The 18715-nt window shown below is 42.4% G+C and overlaps 1 protein-coding gene across 3 annotated transcripts in view; it reads right to left on the bottom strand.

Moving 5' to 3' along the window:
* Positions 1-792: 792 nt before the first annotated feature.
* LOC144610017 (very long chain fatty acid elongase 5-like) overlaps positions 793-18715 on the bottom strand; it is a 35859-nt gene continuing 17936 nt past the window's right edge. For 2 of the 3 annotated variants that reach the window (XM_078428460.1, XM_078428462.1), the window contains exons 2-4: positions 17164-17244; positions 14942-15112; positions 793-2921 (exon numbers count right to left, since the gene is read on the bottom strand). In XM_078428460.1, coding sequence (XP_078284586.1) covers positions 2367-2921; positions 14942-15103 — 717 coding nt within the window. In that variant the 5' untranslated portion in view covers positions 15104-15112; positions 17164-17244 and the 3' untranslated portion in view covers positions 793-2366. The other variant, XM_078428463.1, reaches the window with a different exon arrangement.

The raw sequence follows: 18715 nt of genomic DNA, 5'->3' as shown, positions 1-18715 counted from the left end.
GTTCCCTTTTTCCAAAGATGCTGCCTGACCCGCTAATATACTCCAGCTGCCTGATGTGTAACTCCTTGTTCAGTGTTGGACCTAAAATGAGAGTTGATCTACTTGAGATCGATCGTCACACTAAAATGACTATTTTCAACAGTATTCTGAAAATAAAAGTTAATACTAGGAGCACAATGACTATAAGAACTGTACTTCCGATAAATGTCAAAACCGATTATCTCTATAATAAATTTTGCATCGAACTGCATCCAAAATTAAAAACATTTCATTATTCTTTTAGGAATAGCAAGGAAAGCAATTTTTTCTTAATATCACAATTCAATATCAACTGTGTGGTCCAAAGATTAACCAAGTTAAGACGTATATGTTACCTAAAGTTGGAGAACTAAACATTGAGTCTGGAAGGCTGCAATGTGCCTTGATGAATGATGAGGTGTTGTTCCACAAGCTTGTCTTGTGTTTCATTGCAAGTGTGTAGATGGAGGTCAGGGTAGAAGTGGGTTGGAGCAATAAAGTGCCAGGCAACTAGAAACAATAATAATTAACTGTTTCAACAATGCTCTCAAGGCTGATCTGTGTAGGAAGAAACTGTCGATGCCGGTCTAAACTGTAGACACAAAATGCTGAAGTAACTCAGCGGGACAGGCAGCGTCTCTGGAGAGAAGAAATGGGCGACGTTTCAGGTCGAGACTCTTCTTCAAATCTTTCAGAACTTTCTCCTATTGGACTGCAAACATTTCCACCCTGTAAGGTTTGTCAAATATCTTTGAGACTCAGGAAGCCACTACATTTTCTCAGCCGAAAATATTTTAATTTTTAAAATACATCAAATGATGTATCATTTATACAATTCAGCAATGTATTAAAGCAGTGGTTTGTAAAAGGTTGTGTCCCTCTGTTGGCTTGGCGATAACCCCCGGGGCTCGAGAGGTAACCTGCACACAATTGACGAACTGCTCCACAAGACATGGTGAATTTGCTCAACCTACCTTGGGCACAGATGGGCCGACCTGGTTGTGTCAGGATGGAATGTGTAGGAAGGAACTGCAGATGCTGGTTTACCGAAGACAGACACAAAATGCTGGAGTAACTCAGCGGGACAGGCAGCATCTCTGGAGAGAAGGAATGGGTGACGTTTCTGGACGAGATCCTTCTTCAGACTGAGTCCTTCTATCTAGAGATGCTGCCTGTCCCGCTGAGTTATTCCAGCATTGTGTGTCTATCTTCTGTGTCAGGATGGATGAGGCAATGTGCAGTGAACAAACCCAACAGGTGGCATTGAGAAGGGTATAATAATTAACTGTTTCAACAATGCTCTCAAGGCTGATCTGTGTGGGAAGAAACTGTAGATGCTGGTTTAAACTGTAGACACAAAATGCTGGAGTAACTCAGCGGGACAGGCAGCGTCTCTGGAGAGAAGGAATGGGCGACGTACTCCTCAGCTTCCGATGGGGTTCCGTTCCGAGAAACCCATTGGAAACCGAAAGTATCGTAAGTCGAAATGCACTGAAGGCGAGCGATCACTTGTCTTTGCACCATCGCAAAGCCGAACTATCGCAAGTCAAACCATCGTAACCTGGGGAGTACCTGTATGTTTTTGCTCCAAAGTACAAAATTAATGAATTATGGTTAAAAATAATTACAGGTCAGGAGGTTACCACATGGCTCCACCGGTCTATGGTAACCAGTATAGGACAATCCCAAATGACCCCATTCCCCTCTGTTTCTCCATTGCCTTGAACATTATTTTCCCTTTAATTTCCATCCAACTCCCTCTGGAAACTCAGTTTGCATTTTTACAACCTCCCTTCCAGGGAGATAATTCCAAAACCCAAACCAGCTCCTATTTAAAAGTGGTGCCTCATATCCCATTGTATCCTTGCCCATCTCTTCATGTCCTCAACTAATTCAAACCAATTTCTCTCCTTTTACCTCCTTTAAACCCAGTGATACTGTACACATCTCAAGATGCATCAATATCCACATTTCAAATGTAACTACAATGGTTTCCATTGAGACTGATTGAACAGTAAGGCTTGCTATCTGTGGCAGGGATTGATGGGGTTTTTTTAAATAGTGTTGATTGATGTTTGTAATTTGGTTCTGAAATGGTAAAATCCCAGCCGATCACTGAGGATTTACATTGGAACGAACTATGAAACCAGTAATAAACACCTTTTACATGCCAAACTTTAAAATGAAGTGTCCAATATTAAATAGTTATAATATTGACTCATGGTCTTTGATTCCCAATGGACATTTTAACCAAAAACATAATGATTTAAACAAGAATTCCAGCTCATTTAGTTAATTGACAGGAAAAATAAAATTCAATTATTTTTTTCTGAATTAGAGAGACATATTTATGTAACTTTTTTTGAATAAAAAGCTTTGAAGTAAAAGTTTGAGAAAAGCCCAAGCATTGTTAAACCATACAAGATCCCATAAATGCAGAATCCATGAAAGAGATACCCCCACGTTGCAAGAAGCAAGTCCATAAAAAACTGGAAGATTTGCAGCTGTGTCATTCTTTTCTTCCATGTGGGTCGTTGCAATGGACTCACAGCGCTCTGGCCATAGTAGAAATACAAGAAGATGTGGACAAATGAATTGAGGAGGAGGAAAGGGGCAATGGCTGGCCAAGGGTAATGATGATAGGTCAGGTCACTCAGGAGCAGCATACTGCAGTGATGGTAGACATGCAGGAACGAGATCTGACGGTGCCGATGTCTCAAGATCATGAAGACAGTATCGAGCAGTTCCAGGTTTTTGACCAGCCAGTACATGAAGTAGGCATGTTGCAGTTCTGGAAAGGACTCCTTCTGAAAAATGGAATCTGCGTTGCTGAGGCCGGGCAGAAAGACGAGAGAGGTGTACAGGCTCAAGATGCTACAGGCCATGTTGTAGACTAATAGGATCTGCAGAATTTAACAAACACAGACAATTACAAGAACGTGAGCAGCAACCATTCAAATCACATTCTGCTCAACATAACAAATGACATTACCTAAGAAAATGGAATTCATTTAGCTCTCAGCAACGTAATTACAAAAATACATTTGGGATTGAACACAAACTAGACTTTTGGATTTAAACACATAAATTATTTAACCAGAGGCTTTTATCTGTTATTTTACTTTGAGCCTCAATTTGCTGGCACAACTCACTCATCTTTTATATAGTTTTAACTCAATGTAACAGGATAGAGCTCAAAGATGTGACCAAAAAGGTTTGGTGTGTTGCATAGGTTATTTTGGATATAGAACTAATATATTTCAGGCAAAGAATATGGTTGTGCTTCAAATGGTTAATTGGTTTTTTAAATTCTCTCTCCTCATGCTGCCAATTTGACACTTCTGCACAGCTACAAGACTTGGTGATCTCGATTGTAATCACGTATTATCTTTCCACTGACTGGTTAGCATGCCACAAAACCTTTCACTGTACCTCGGTATACGTGACATAAACGTATTTTGTTAAACTCTGCAGTTCCTCGTTTTTACACACATACTTTCCCCTTACATTCAACTTCCCAAAGTGCAACACCTCACACTTGCTCTGAAGACTCGACTCCAAGGTCAGGATTGAACTCGGCTCGCTGGAACTAAAAGGCAGTAGTACTGACCATCCCACAACCACATTGCCTGTTTTGGTTTTGTTAGAGAGGTAATCTGACCTGTTCAGCCTCACAGATCCTTATACAACAGCACACACCACCTCACTCAGCTAGCTTGGGGTGTACCATCCTTCTCAGGCCTCACTAGAAACTCGCTGGAGAGAAGGCTGCGCTGAATTATTTTCTTGCCACGGGACAAAGTCACGGTGACCTCCAGATAACAACAATAACGCAATCTCCTGTAATATCATATCCATTACAGGGAGCGAAAGCATCGGGGTAATAAATTAGGGCTCTCCAGGGGCTGCAATAGCTGTCAGGAAGCAACATCTAGCGAGCAGCAGATATACTACAACATTGGGCACTTTAACATATTGTGGCTACGCTGCAAGCTCAGCGAGGATTTACGCACCCGTTTCGTGGCACGAGCAAAATCCGCATGCAAAATTAATACACTTCTAGGGCGCTCATCTGCAAACTTCTAATCAAGTCCCATCAAACAAGCTTCCCTCGGTGTTCAGTGTCACCATTTCCACTGAACCTCACCTCGTCCAATAGCACCCACCTCCAAATTAGAATCAGCCTGAAGAAGTGTCTCGACCCGAAATGTCACCCATTCCTTCTCTCCCGAGATGCTACCAGACCCGCTGAGTTACTCCAGCATTGTGTGTCTACCTCCAAATTAGAATAGTCAGGTGCAGAAGAGTACACCTCCATGTTACATTGACCCAAGTTGACACAAGAAACAAAAAGAAGCCGGAATAATCATCTCTGTAATTGATTTTTTTTCGCGGGTTGGGAGGTTTTCTTTTCTAACTTCATCCAAGTTGATTTTCCCATTGAGGAGTCAGTATTTGTGTGGAACACAGTCTGGATATTTCGGATGAAGAATTTCGACCCCAACCAAAATGTTACCTATCCATGTTCTACAGAGATGCTGCCTGACCTGCTGAGTTAACTCCAGCATTTTGTGTCTAATTTTTGTAAACTGGCTGTTGCAAGTAAGAATTTCATTGTTCCATTTTTGGTCTATTTGACAACTAAACACTCTTGGCTCTTGGCATCTGCAGTTCCCTGTGCTTACTGGATACTTCGGACGGACTACTCTATGCACTGTTAACTCGCAAAAATCTGAGGAAAAGTTGCACAATTATACATCGACTTTTCAGTAATACCACTCGGAGTACCAGAGGATGATGATAAGATAATTAGATTATAATGAGGCTAAAAGTAGGATTACACATAACTCACGAAATTTCTTTCGGAATCAAAGGTGTCACAGCTGACATAAAACACATTCATGCAGCATTCTCCTCCACAACGTTTAACAGGGCCAGAAACCTATTTATCCAATATCTTAAAAAGGATAAAGCAACAGCATTTTCAATCTATTTCTACACTAAGAATCCAAAATGTAATATTTGCCTTTCAAAATCAGAGTTCAGAGCACAGTAAAATGTGTGGGGATATATATTCAAATCAATGCTGTTAAAGCTAATAGTATCTAATTAGAATGCAATTAATGTTGAAAATTGACCTTAAATTATTAATGGTTTGATATCAATTATTAATCCTAAAATGGCTAATATATTGGTCATGGCACGAACTGAAAAACTGTAATTGCTTGGTTTTGTGTGTTCCTCCTCTGTCATTCTATGGGCTTGGCTTCTTTGTACATACACTTTAGAGTATGCTTGAGAAAAATACATTGCCCCCAAATCAAAAACAGTAGACAGAAGCAACTCCTGCTCTGATTAATACCCCTCTCTTTCGTCATCAGACTAACTAATAGCCAGAAAACTTCATACAAAGCTGATTTATAGGACAGGGATTGGACAGACTAAGCAGCTCATTTGGATGAGAACGTAAAAGGCATGATTGATAAGGGTGCAGATCACACTAAATTGGGTGGTTATCAAAAATTACAGCAGTGTAGGAAAATAACTGCAGATGCTGGTACAAATCTAAGGTGTCACAAAATGCTGGAGTAACTCAGCGGGTCAGCATCTCAGGAGAGAAGGAATGGGTGATGTTTCGGGTCGAGACCCTTCTTCAGTCTTAAGAAGGGTCTCGACCGAAACGTCATCCAAAAATCACAACAGGATCAGTTGAGTAGGTAGGCCAAGGAATTGTAAAATGATTTTAATGGAAATAAGTACGAGGTGTTGCATTTTGGGAAGTCAAACCAGGGCAGGACCTTCACAGTGAATAGCAGGGCCCTGGGGAGTCTTGTGAAGCAGAGGGATCTATGACTGCAGGTACACAGTTCCTTGAAAGTGGCATCACAGGATAAGGCGGTCAAAGAGGCTTTCGGGACATTGGACTTCATTGTCAGGGTGCTGTGTGTAAATTCAGGACCTAATGTTACAGATGTACAAGACGTCGGTGAGGGCACATTTGCAGTATTGTTTTCAGTTTTGGTTACCATGCCACAGGAAGGATGTCGTTAAGCTGGAAAGAGTGCAGAGAAAATTTACATGGACGTTTCCAGGACTCGAGGGCCTGAGCTACAGGGAGAGGCTGGATAGATTAGGACAAGCGTGAATGGAGCATCTTGGTCGGCATAGGCAAGTTGGGCCTAAGGGTCTGTGGTGCATGTTTATGTTTCTTAGTTGCTGGTTTAAAGTTATAAAATCAGCTTTACAGCATGGAAACAGGCCCTTTGGACCAACTCATCCTTGCAGATCAAGGTGACAACTTGAGCTAGTTTCATTTCCCTGCATTCCCCTGTTAGAGGCATCCCTCTAACCCTTTCCACTTTCACGGGTACTTTCCATCATGACCTCCCACACATATAATAGAAACTGGCAATGAAAGTGCATCAGTCTGAAGAAGGGCCTCGACCCGAAACGTCACCCATTCCTTCTCTCCTGAGATGCTGTTTGACCCGCTGAGTTACACCTGCATTTTGTATCTACCTTCAAAGTGTATCATGATGTCATTTGGCCCCATGACCAATGAGGGTCTTGTAACATCACTCAGCACCAATATCAAGAGGTCATGGGTTTATGTTTAGGAGGAAGATTTGAAGAGGATCTGAAGGGCAAGTTTTAATTTTACACACAGAGACTGGAACACACTGCCAGAGGAGCTGGTGGAATCAGATACAATTACTCTGTTTAGAAAATATAGAAAATAGGTGCAGGAGGAGGCCATTTGGCCCTTCGAGCCGGCACTGCCATTCATTGTGATCATGGCTGATTATCCACAATCAGTAACCCGTGCCTGCCTTCTCCCCATATCCCTCGATTCCACTAGCCCCCAGAGCTCTATCTAACTCTCTTTTAAATTCATCCAGCAAATTGGCCTCCACTGCCTTCTGTGGCAGAGAATTCCACAAGTTCACAACTCTCTGGGTGAAAAAGGCAATTAGACAGACTTTGAAAGGTGATTAGACAGACTTTGCTTAAATAAGCAGACAATAAAAGGGTATGGTCCCAATGCAGGTGTGTGGGGTCAGTGTAAATCGACAAACAGGGTCTGGGTCTGGGCGTGATGGGTCAAAGGGCCAATTTCTGCTCTGTCCAACTCTATCATCTCTATCCCCAGCCCCCGAGAGAAAACATCCTTTCAACTCAAAACCTGATACTATCTAACATGCTCTCAGTTTTCCCTTCAATCATCCACTGGGAGCCTCACCTCTTCCACCAACATCTGAACCAAACCAATCAGAAGGCGACACGGTGGCGCAGCGGTAGAGTTGCTGCCTTACAGCGCCGGAGACCCTAGTTCGATCCTGACTACAGAGTTTGTACGTTCTCCCCGTGACCTGCATGGGTTTTCTCCGAGATCTTCGGTTTTCTCTCACACTCCAAAGACGTGCAGGTACGTAGTTTAATTGACTTGGTAAAAATTGTCCTTAGTTGGTATAGGATAGTGTTAATGTGTGGGGATCGCTGGTCGGCGCGGAGCCCGTTTCTGCTCTGTATCTCTAAACTAAACTAATATTTCCTTATGATACAATGCCATTCAGTCCAGGGAGTGTATGCCAGCTCTCAAGTACAACTATCAGTCCCACTATTATTTGCCCACTGTTCTTCCACTAACAGGTGTGGCACGGTGGCACAGCGGTAGAGTTGTTGCCTCACAATGCCAGAGACCTGGGTTCGATCCTGACCTCGGGTGCTGTCTGTATGGAGTCTGTACGTTCTCCCTGTGACTGTGTGGGTTTCCTCCGGGTGCTCCGGTTTTTTCCCACATTTCAAAGGTGTGTAGGTATGTAGGTTAATTGGCTGCTGTAAATTGTCCCTAGTGTCTAGGACAGAAGCAGTGTATGGGTGATCGCTGGTCAGTGCAGACTTGGTGGGCCGAAGGGCCTGTTTCCACACTGTGTCTCCAAATTAAACTAAACAATATATTCTCTATCATCCAATTGCATTAGGAATTAAATTACCGTGGACGATTAGCTTACCCAAAAGTGTTTGGGATGTGGGAGGAAAGTGGAGTACCCAGGGGCAACCCACCCGGTCAAAGGGGGAGACATGCAAACTCCACACAGACAGAACTGGAGATGAGTTATAGGAAAAAAACTGCAGATGCTGGTTTTAATCGAAGGTAGACACAAAATGCTGGAGTAACTCAGCGGGTCAGGCAGCATGTCGGAGAGAAGGAATGGGTGACATTTCGGGTCGAGACCCTTCTTCAGACTGATGTCAGGGGAGGAGGTCCAGGACAGAAATGTTAGATTGGGAATGGGAGGGGGAGTTGAAGTGCTGAGCCACTGGGAGATCAGGTAGGTTAAGACAGACTGGAGATGAGGATTGAACCAGGATGGCTGGAGCTATACAGTAGCAGTGTTAATTGGTGCAACAACATGTCACCAATTGCTACATGGTTCAGCATCCTACACCCCTGCCACACTCAACACACCAAGTTCACAGAGTAGCCAAAATGTGTCGGAAGGAACTGCAGATGCTGGTTTACACCAAAGATATTCACAAAAAGCTGGAGTAACTCAGCGGGACAGGCAGCATCTCTGGAGAAAAGGAATAGGTGACATTTCGGGTCAAGACCCTTCTTCAGACTGAGAGTCAGGGGAATGGGAAATGAGAGATACAGACGGTGATAGAGAAATATAGAACAAATGAATGAAAGATGTGCAAAAAAGTAACGATGATAAAGGGAACAGGCCATTGTTAGCTGTGGCCTAGGTGAGAACGAGTTACAGACGATGAGACTCAACAAGACGGCTTCCACTTGGAACCTTTGTTCGACCAGAGCTGGAGACGTGCATTACAGAGAGAGGGTGAGATGGAAAATGCAAGCAGAGGCTTCTCTCCACGTCTAGTTATTGAGTGATGGTGACAGACTCGACAAGCAGGTTATCTATCTACTTTCTCCTGCAAGATGCAGGAGCAGCCAGCCCAGAAGGAGAAAAATTCCTTCATCACGGTGTAAATATGAGGCTGGAAGCCGAGAAGTATCAACCTTCACAATGTGTCCAGTGAAACTGCAGTCTATTGCTACTGCACTTGAATTTCAAATTATTCAGACGATCCAAAAACATCAAACCCCTGTGTTTTAATATAATCCACTTATTTTACGCATGTAATATTCAACATTATAATTTTCTCGAGTAACATTTATTACAGTGGGCAAAAAATGCTCACCATGCAGGCTGCAGCTCAGACTTGTAAAATGGATGGTATTATTCTAAACAGCGCATTAGAAATAAATCAAATGTGACTGTTGTTTAGAAACGGAACAAAAGAAACACATTGCCACAACATTACTAAAGTCTAAAATTAAACAATTTTTTAAGTGTATGAGGAGCAAGGGAGCCATTAACAATATAACTATGTAACACCACGTCTAATACTAACTCAGTAAATGCATCATATTCTGGTACCCTTCTGAAATCAATAGCCCCAGGAAAAAGATTTTTTGGAGAAGGCTGAATTTATCAAACAGATTTAGACAAGATGGCCAAATGTTTATATCTCTCTATCGGACTGTGTAACACTCTGTGTGGTTTACGAGTGTCTGCCAGCCATTCATAAACATGTAACGTCTGTGGCTAGGAAATGACACCAGATTTACTGCTTTATTACTCAGCATCTGAAACCATATAAATATAAAAGGGAAAAAAAGAGAGAAAGAGGTAAGGGAGAAAATGACATGGTGAGTCAAGTGAACTACCAGGGAGGGGAATGAAACCAAATGTTTATTTGCCTGTAGTGCGAACCATGCATTTCTGTTTTTTTATTACATTGCATCTGGGTCCCTCACGTTTAGTAATAAGCCACAATAGATGACAAACTCTTAAGCAAATGAACCAAAAACAAATCAACAACAAGCATAAATTTTGTCCTTTTTAAAAAAAAAATCAAAGCAGCCATTCTGGTAAGTTAAAACCTTGAAGTTTAAGTTCAGCTTTATCACATTAAAAGCTGGACTAATGATTGCATTTTTGATAATTAACCCCAGCTCGCTTATGAAAGGTCAGCTCACAGTCCATCAGAGGAGACACTGATATCACTCTCATAATCTGATTGTTTAATGGTCCATGTTAAAAGACTGCACTGTTAAATATTGCACACCTCTCAATAAATGTTATATCTGTAAAATATTGCATACTTATCAATAAATATTATATCTAGCTGAATTTGCCGGCCCTACAAATCAAACGCAAGGGATAAAACGTCATATTCTATTCTTTGAAAGCTATTCACTGTATTATTTTTATGATGCTTCAGGTTATAATTAATATAATTCAGAGGTAACAATTATTTACTTCCATCTGAACATGCACTCAAGATGTATTACGGAATATTTTACAGGCTCATATGGGCAGCAATTCCCGGAAAAGTCGACCTCTAACCATCCTATTTTAAAATTTATTGCACTGCAATTTTGTCCAGGATTTTTGTTGGCGGTTTTGTTTTACTGCTGAGTTTGCAGTGTTCTGCTGGAACATTTCACAAAGCACCAGCGCTCCTTTGGTAACTTGCCCAGGTTTGCTATTCATCACATTCGAATCTATATGAACATCACAACATACAGTGGAGCGGGCGCGTGGGGCATTATGGCCGTCATCAACCCTGTCATTACTTTCAAGCAACATTAATGAAATTCATGGTCAGAAACCAATTTCAGTTTACGGGTCTCGACCCTAAACATCACCCATTCCTTCTCTCCAGAGATGTTGCCCGCTTAGTTACTCCAGAATTTTGTGTGTATCTACAGTTTTTCTTATTAGACAATAGACAATAGGTGCAGGAGGAGGCCATTCGGCCCTTCAAGCCAGCACCGCCATTCAATGTGATCATGGCTGATCATTCTCAATCAGTACCCCGTTCCTGCCTTCTCCCCGTACCCCCTGACTCCGCTAACTATTATGGGGTTAGAGGACAATTGGAGCCCATTTAGTGTTGCCTGATAGTGAAGACCAGCTAATTTCATTCTGGTCTGAAGAAGGGTCTTGACCCAAAATATCTCCCATTCCTTTCCTCCAGAGATGCTGCCTGACCTGCAGAGTTACCCCAGCTTTTTGTGTCTATCTTCTGGTCTGGGGTAGACTGGGTGGTAATTCTATACACCGCCACTGGGGGACACACTGTTTTAAAACAGTCATCCTTCCTTGCTTTTCTTTCCAGTGAAATCATCTCAGACACACAATATACAGAACATTTCCACCTCAGTACCTGATACCACAAAACAAAACCATAACTGACAAAGCCGTCACACACTAGCACCCAACCATCCTGACAGCGACCACATCATTTAGCGTGGAAGATACTAATAAAATATACATTTATTGTTCATCAGTTGGCTAAAAGCAAAATAAGATTGCTAATTGATATAAGTGCTTCCAATGCTACTCGCACTTTTAACACAACCCATTATTTATAATTGACACGAATTCCACCCACAATCTGCAATCTATCAGCCTTGTTAATCCATCAAAATTTACTTTTGACAACCAAGGACAAATGATCAAGTTGCCACCATTACTGTAATTAATTTGATAAGTTTTCTTAAAAAAACGTATTACTCCGATGCGTATATTAACAGTCCCTGTCTGTATTTAGCATGCCCCTGCAGATAATTTGTTACAACAATGGGCAACTGCTACTTAGTAACTCAGAGTAGCTGATTACAGCCGAGTGAGCAATGTAGCAATAAAAACTATCGAAATAAATTAGTGTATTACAGAAACACATGTGTCTTCACAATTAATAAATTCCACTCCATCAAACTGTGATTTAATTATGCATTATGTATGTTAGGCATGAATCATTCATGTACATTATTACCCAAGTGGGAAAATAGCAAATAGGCATATAAACAGTATACAGGAGTGCTTTTTGTCAAATATAACAGCAGGAATAATAATTAAAAGGAAAACATTCAGTCACCAAAACTAATGCTAATCCTAATACACTTTTAAATAAAGTTTAATATAAAACAGGTCAAGTTTTAAAGTAATCACTGGCACAGCTGTGATAAATAATGCAGTGGTAACAAGACTTACTTAATACTGGAATATACGTCAAAAAAGTAGACTTGCTCGGAGTTTGAAATTAGTAACTCAGCGGAATAGTGATATTTACTTGTGAAAGCAAACAGCTAACACGGTCCATGAGGGATAAAATATTTCACACTAAATGGCACTTTTTACAATCTCAGGAAATCCCCAAGTATCTATCAGTCCATAACCTTCTTCCAAAGTGCAGTCATCGATGTAATGAGGAAACATTGTCACCAATTTGTGCACTGCAAGCTCCCATGGCCATGTGATAATGATCAGCTAACATTAAATGACAAGTCAAGGGGCAGTTATTAAAATACTGGGGCTTTTATATTATACAGTACCAGGCAATCCCTACCAGGCAATCCCTTGTGAGTCAGAGAGGCAAGATGGGAATTGTTTTAACACCTCGACTAAAACACCTGCTTGAATGTCTTAACTGATTGAAAGGTATAGAATTTAAACACACCATTCGGCCCAACGAGTCCATTCCGACCATCAATCACCCGACCATCATACTAGTTCTGTTATCCTACTTTCTCACCCACTTGCTACACACCAGGGGCAATTTAAAGGCCAATTACCCTCCAAACCCGCACATCTTTGGGATGTGGGAGGAAACCCATATAATTTCACAGAGAGCAGCTGAGGTCAGGATCGAGCCCGGGTCTATGGCGCTGTGAGGCAGCAGCTCTACTATCTACACCACTGTGCCACCTTTTGTACAGTTAAAGGAAAATATGGAGAATATGAGATTTCAAATCGTAACCATGACCAAATTCAAAATATATCTCCCCTCGTTAATGCGTTAAAAATAGAGCAATAACCTCCCATGAAGACACCCAGTCCGGAATGAGCTTTGGGACATCAAATCAGAAGTCAACTTGTGCACAGCCAGTCATGTGATAATGATCAGATAACTTTAAGTGACGGCAGAGCGGTAGAGTTGCTGCCTTACAGCGCCAGAGACCCGGGTTCAATCCCAACTACGGGAGCTGTCTGTACGGAGTTTGAACGTTCTCCCCGTGGGTTTCCTCCAAGATCTCCGGTTTCCTCCCACACTCCAAAGACGTACAGTTTTGTCGGTTAATTGGCATGGCATAAGTGTAAATTGTCCCTAATGTGTGTAGGATAGTGTTAATGTGCGGGGATTGCTAGTCGGTGTGGACTCTGTAGGCTAAAGGGGCTGTTTCAGCACTGTATCTCTAAACTAAACTACAAAAGTGACACTAGTCAAGGGGTAGTTGTCAGAATACTGAGGCTTTTTAATTACACAGTATGAGGCAATCTCTTGTCAGTCTGAGGGGCAAGATGGAGTTTTGAAGTTAGGAAGTTGTGAGACAGAAGTTGTATCTGCAGATGTTCAGCAATGATACCCAAGCCAGGTGCAGTGGTCCAGCCACATATCCATTTTTTTCTGTGTAGGAAGGAACTGCAGATGCTGGTTTACACCAAAGAGAGACATGTCAACCATTCCTTCCATCCAGAAATGTCCTGCTGAGTTACTCCTGCATTTTGTGGCTATCCCAATTCTTCTGGCTTGCTCTGTCCCAATCCGTTACTGGCAAGATTGCCTACCAATGTTTTAAATGTAATTTTACAGGAAAGCCGGCAGTCTGGTCCCGATCTTTGAATTTTTAATGGCAGTAAGCGACTGACTCTTCTGTTTAATGTGTTATTAATGAAATGCGTCCAGCTGATTTTCTCCCGACTGCAGCAGTTGTGCAGGCAGGCAGTATAACTGCAGCTTCAGGGGATAGTAGTGTTGGACATTTACTGAACAAAAATTATTGCTTCACTGTGAGATTGTACTCTGGTTAAATTTCATCCCAATAGTGAACTCACTGGCGATTTCATGTTGAAGCAACCACTCTCAGATACCGTATAAACCAAGGAGCAAAATGGTTGAGGATACGAGAGAGAATGCAGGTGCTGGAAACAAACTGCTGGAGGAACTCAGCAGTCAAGGAGCATCTGTAGAGGCAGAGGGAATAGTCGGCATTTCAGGTCGGGACCCTGCATCAGTCCTGCCTATCCCTCTGCCTCAAATTGACACATGGTGCTGGAGTAACTCAGCAGGTCAGGCAGCATCTCCGGAGAAAAAGGATGGGTGATGTTTCTGGTCGTGACCCTTCCTCAGACTCTTTGCAATCTGAGGAAGAGTCCCGACCTGAAATGTCACCCATCCGATTTCTCCAGTGATGCTGCCTGACCCTCTGAGTTACTCCGTCACTTTGTGACTATCTTTGGTGTAAACCAGCATCTGTAGTTCTTCGTTTTCTCTTTTTCCCTCTGCCTCTACAGATGCTGCTTGACCCGGTGAGTTCCCCCAGCAGTTTGCCTTTACTCACTCAACGAGTCACCAGAGGAACAATTTGTTCCACTTTGGAGACAAATGTCAGAAATACCCTGGCAGAGGATGCACAAGGATTTGTAGTTATTTTCATAGTATGGCCAATAACTGGGATTGAACAGAGTGGCTAGCAAGGTAACCCACTCAACAAGCTAAGGATACAATGCAATTTATAACAGCTGCAGAGAGATGATCCAACAAAGACAATGTGGGATGTGCAATAGCAAAGAATGTTCAATTTATGAATTGATCAAGAGTGCTACAAATATATTCCATCAATGTTTCCTGTGACTGACTGTAAAATAATTGTTTTTGCATATCACATTCCTGGCTGTCACACGGATGTCATTTCATCAGAATGCCAGACCATAAAATATGACTGTGCCTATCAACCCAAATTAAATTAACTTGCTTTCCATTGCTGAGAGGATGGGACAGACACGACTGTGAACCAGGCGGGACCGCTGGAAGCGGGATAATGAGCAAGTAACGTCCTCACCTTCTGCATCTCCAGGGGTTTGGTGTACTTCTGCCAGGATGATGAGAAGAAAATCATCACCAGGTAAAGGCAAGCCAGTGGCACAGACGACAAATTCAAGAACCGAAATAAGAAGATCCCTCTGGTGGACGGTTCCGGACTAACAGACTGCACATTCTCCATGGCAAGATGCTGAAAATCAAATGCAATGAGCATCAGAGACATTAAAACACACAAGCAGGCTCTTCGGCCCACCAGTTTGATGCTAACATTAATCCCATAAAAATCACTGTAACTGAAACCTATGTCTCTTTCAATGGAGATGGACACAAAATGCTAGATTAACTCAGCGGGACCAGCATCATCTCTGGAGGGAAGGAATGAGTGACGTTTCGGGTCCCGACCCTTCCAATGGATACGGCCTGACCTACTGAGTTTTTCCCATATGCAGAAACATAGAACTGCAGATGCCAGTTTACACAAAAGGACACAAAGTGCTGGAATAACTCAGTGGGTCAAGCATCATCTCTGGAGAACATGAAGAGGTGACATTTTGGGTTGGGATCCTTCTTCAGACTGATTGCATTTACAGTGCTATATTTTTGTTTTAATTCCATCCTCACCCACCTTCACATCAACTCCCCCCAGATTCTACCACCTATATTTACGCTGGTCAATCAATATACCAACCCACACATATTTGAGATGTGGGAGAAAACGGAGCTCCCAGAGGAAACCCACACAATGAGAGGGAGAACGTGCAAACTCCACACAGACAGGATTCAAACTGGGCCTTTGGAACAGTGAGGCCAGTGGCTCTACGAGTTGCACTCCAGTCACCAGTATTGTGAATTGGAAGTTTGTGTTTGTTATCCCCAGTACTATCAGGTTCTGAAGATAAGACACAAAAAGCTGGAGTAACTCAGCATCTCGGGAGAAAAGGAATAGGTGACGTTTCAGGTCGATACAAGTCCTTTCCGGTTAGGCAGAGGTTCACTGGCACCTCCTCCAACCTCATCTACTCTATCCGTTGTTCCAGGTGTGGACTCTTATACATCGGCGTGGCCAAACGTAGACTGGGCGATCGTTTCGCTGAACACCTCTGCTCAGTCCGACTGGACCTACCTGATCTCCCGTATGCGAAACACTTTAATTCCCCTTCCCACATTGACCTTTCTGACCTAGGCCTCCCCCATTGTCAGAGTGAGGCCAAACGTAAATTGGAGGAACAGCATCCCATATTTCGCTTGGGCATCTTACAACCCAGTGGTTTGAATATCCATTGCTGCAACTTCAAGTAACCCTTGCGTCCCCTCTCTCTCCATCCCTCCCCCACCCAAGTCGTACCAGCTTCAAAGTCGGCTTGTTGAGTCTCGTTGTCTATACTTGTTTTCACCTAGGCCACAGAGAACAATGGCCTGCTTCCTTTATCATCGTTACTTTTTTGCATATCTTTCATTCGTTTGTTCTACATCTCTCTACATCACCGTCTATATCACTCATTTCCCTTTCCCCTACTCTGCCTGAAGAAGGGTCTCGACCCGAAACGTCACCTATTCTGTTTCTCCAGCGATGCTGACTGTCCCGCTGAGTTACTCCAGCTTTTTGTGTCTATCTTCGGTTTAAATCAGCATCTGTGGTTCCCTCCTACAATATCATATCCTGCATCTAAATCCTAATCTTCTACACAGCCCCACCTAACCCCACAGCAACACTGGGGTTGGGGTCACAGTACTCAGTATGCTGTTTAATAAGACACCAAAGTGGCATCAGATGACATTGTAGGATTTATCTTATAACCTTTGTGGATTAACTGCATCCAATTATAGTTCCCTTTTCAAGAACCGGCAAAGTGAATTGTCAGAATTTACAATCAAACAGCAGGTCGTTCTCAACGAGAAAGCTTAGATGCCTTCTTCTTTTGTTTAGTTTAGGCCCTTCGACACATTGAGTCTGTGCGGACTAGCGATCATCCTACACTGGCACTATCCGACACACTGGAACAATTTTACAATCTTTACCGAAGCCAATTAACCTACAAAACTCTATGTCTTTGGAGTCTGTGAGGAAACTGAAGATCACGGTGAAAACTCACGTGGTCACGGGGAGAACGTACAAACTCCGCACAGACAGCACCCGTTGGCACGATTGAACCCGAGTCTCTGGTGCTGTTAGACAGCAACTCCACTACGGCACCAGGATTTTCTTCACAATTTAATTTTTGATCCCTTCTTTCTAGTTACCTTGTGCTTTATTTGATATATTTGATAAGTTGCATAAGTCCCGAAGTCTGAAAGCACCACCTTAAAGTCCTTTGGTCAAATCTATAGAGGAAAAGGAGTACAGGGTAAGGTCACAACAGTAAATGTGTTTCATTAAGCTGCATTTTCAAATGAAAAAAATGTAATGTAAATTCAATTTGCGAAAACTTCTCAGTTGCTTCTGAAAAACTGCCGAGGTTCATGAAAAGCCTTTGCTTGCGTGGTATCTTGTCAAAGAAAAGTCTATACTGTACATGATTACAATAAAACTAGGCTATACATGATTGCCTGATTGGAGAGGGAAGAAGAGAGAGTGACAGGGGTGAGACTGGTCCTTGATTACGCTGGCAGCTTTGTCGAGGCAGTGTGAAGTGTAGATGGAGTCAATGAATGGGAGGATGGTCTGGACTATATCCACAACTCACTGCAATTTTTTGCAGTCTTGGATGTAGCTGTCCCCAAACCATGCTGCAATAAAAATGCTTTCTCCCGCATATCTGCAGAAGTTGGTGAGGGTTGTTGAGGACATGCCGAACATCCCAAGCTTCGAGGGACTGGAGGCGTTGGTGTGCTTTCTTTGCCATAACTTCGACGTGACTGGTCCATGACAAATTGCTGGTGATATTTATCAAGAACTTGAATTTTTCGACCATCTCTACTTCGGCACCATCGGGTGTGTGTACTACTTGGCTTCCCGAAGTCCTAGTACACAATATAATTCATTTACATGGTCCATGGTATCTTCATTTTTCCAGTAAATCCAGTAAGTTTCAAGGGAGGGAAGGATAAGGGTGAGCTGTGAGGATATGGGACTCTGTCGATTTGAGGGCGTAAGGGAAATACCATCTTCTGAGTCAAATGTCAAACCATTGGAATTCCCAAATTATCGGTTGTTTAGTTTGGTTTAGTTTGGTTCATGAGTGAATGAATGAATGAATGAATGAATGAATAAGTTTATTGGCCAAGTATGTGCATATACAAGGAATGTGTCTTGGTGCTCCGCTCACAAATGACAACACAAACATACAGTTAACAATTAAGAATAAAGCATAAACACATCAAAACAATAAGGATACACCATTACGGTCTAAACATGTGGGTGAAAATAAACCAGAGCAAAATTGTCATGTGTACTGAGGTATCGTGAAAAGCTTTGGCAACAAAATAATTTTGTAATATACTGCAAATTAATTTTAAGTTAGTGCATATTTTCCATTTAAGTGCTATTTCTTTCCTTCGCACCAAATCAGCCCAGAATGCCAACATGGACAAGTTGGGCTGAAGGGCCTGTTTCCATGCTGTATGACTCTAAGACCAAGTCCTCCCATCTCATGCCAGGTTAAAAAGGCTAGTTCAAAAATATTACACCAGATAGCCTTGGTGCACATTACCAGGTCTTGCGTTTCCTGAGTATGTTATGCTGGGGTAGACACTAAGATTCCTGTGTCTCACTCAGCATTATGCCTGAATGTACTGGGTCGTTGTGTTTTTGAAATAAGGCTAATGCACTGTAACCATTTCCAATTACCAGGGC

The sequence above is a fragment of the Rhinoraja longicauda genome, chromosome 35 (assembly GCF_053455715.1).
Source record: "Rhinoraja longicauda isolate Sanriku21f chromosome 35, sRhiLon1.1, whole genome shotgun sequence".
NCBI classification, from domain to species: Eukaryota; Metazoa; Chordata; class Chondrichthyes; order Rajiformes; family Arhynchobatidae; genus Rhinoraja; species Rhinoraja longicauda.
Note: the sequence above shows the minus strand (reverse complement) of the source record. Positions and strands in the feature narration are given on the sequence as shown.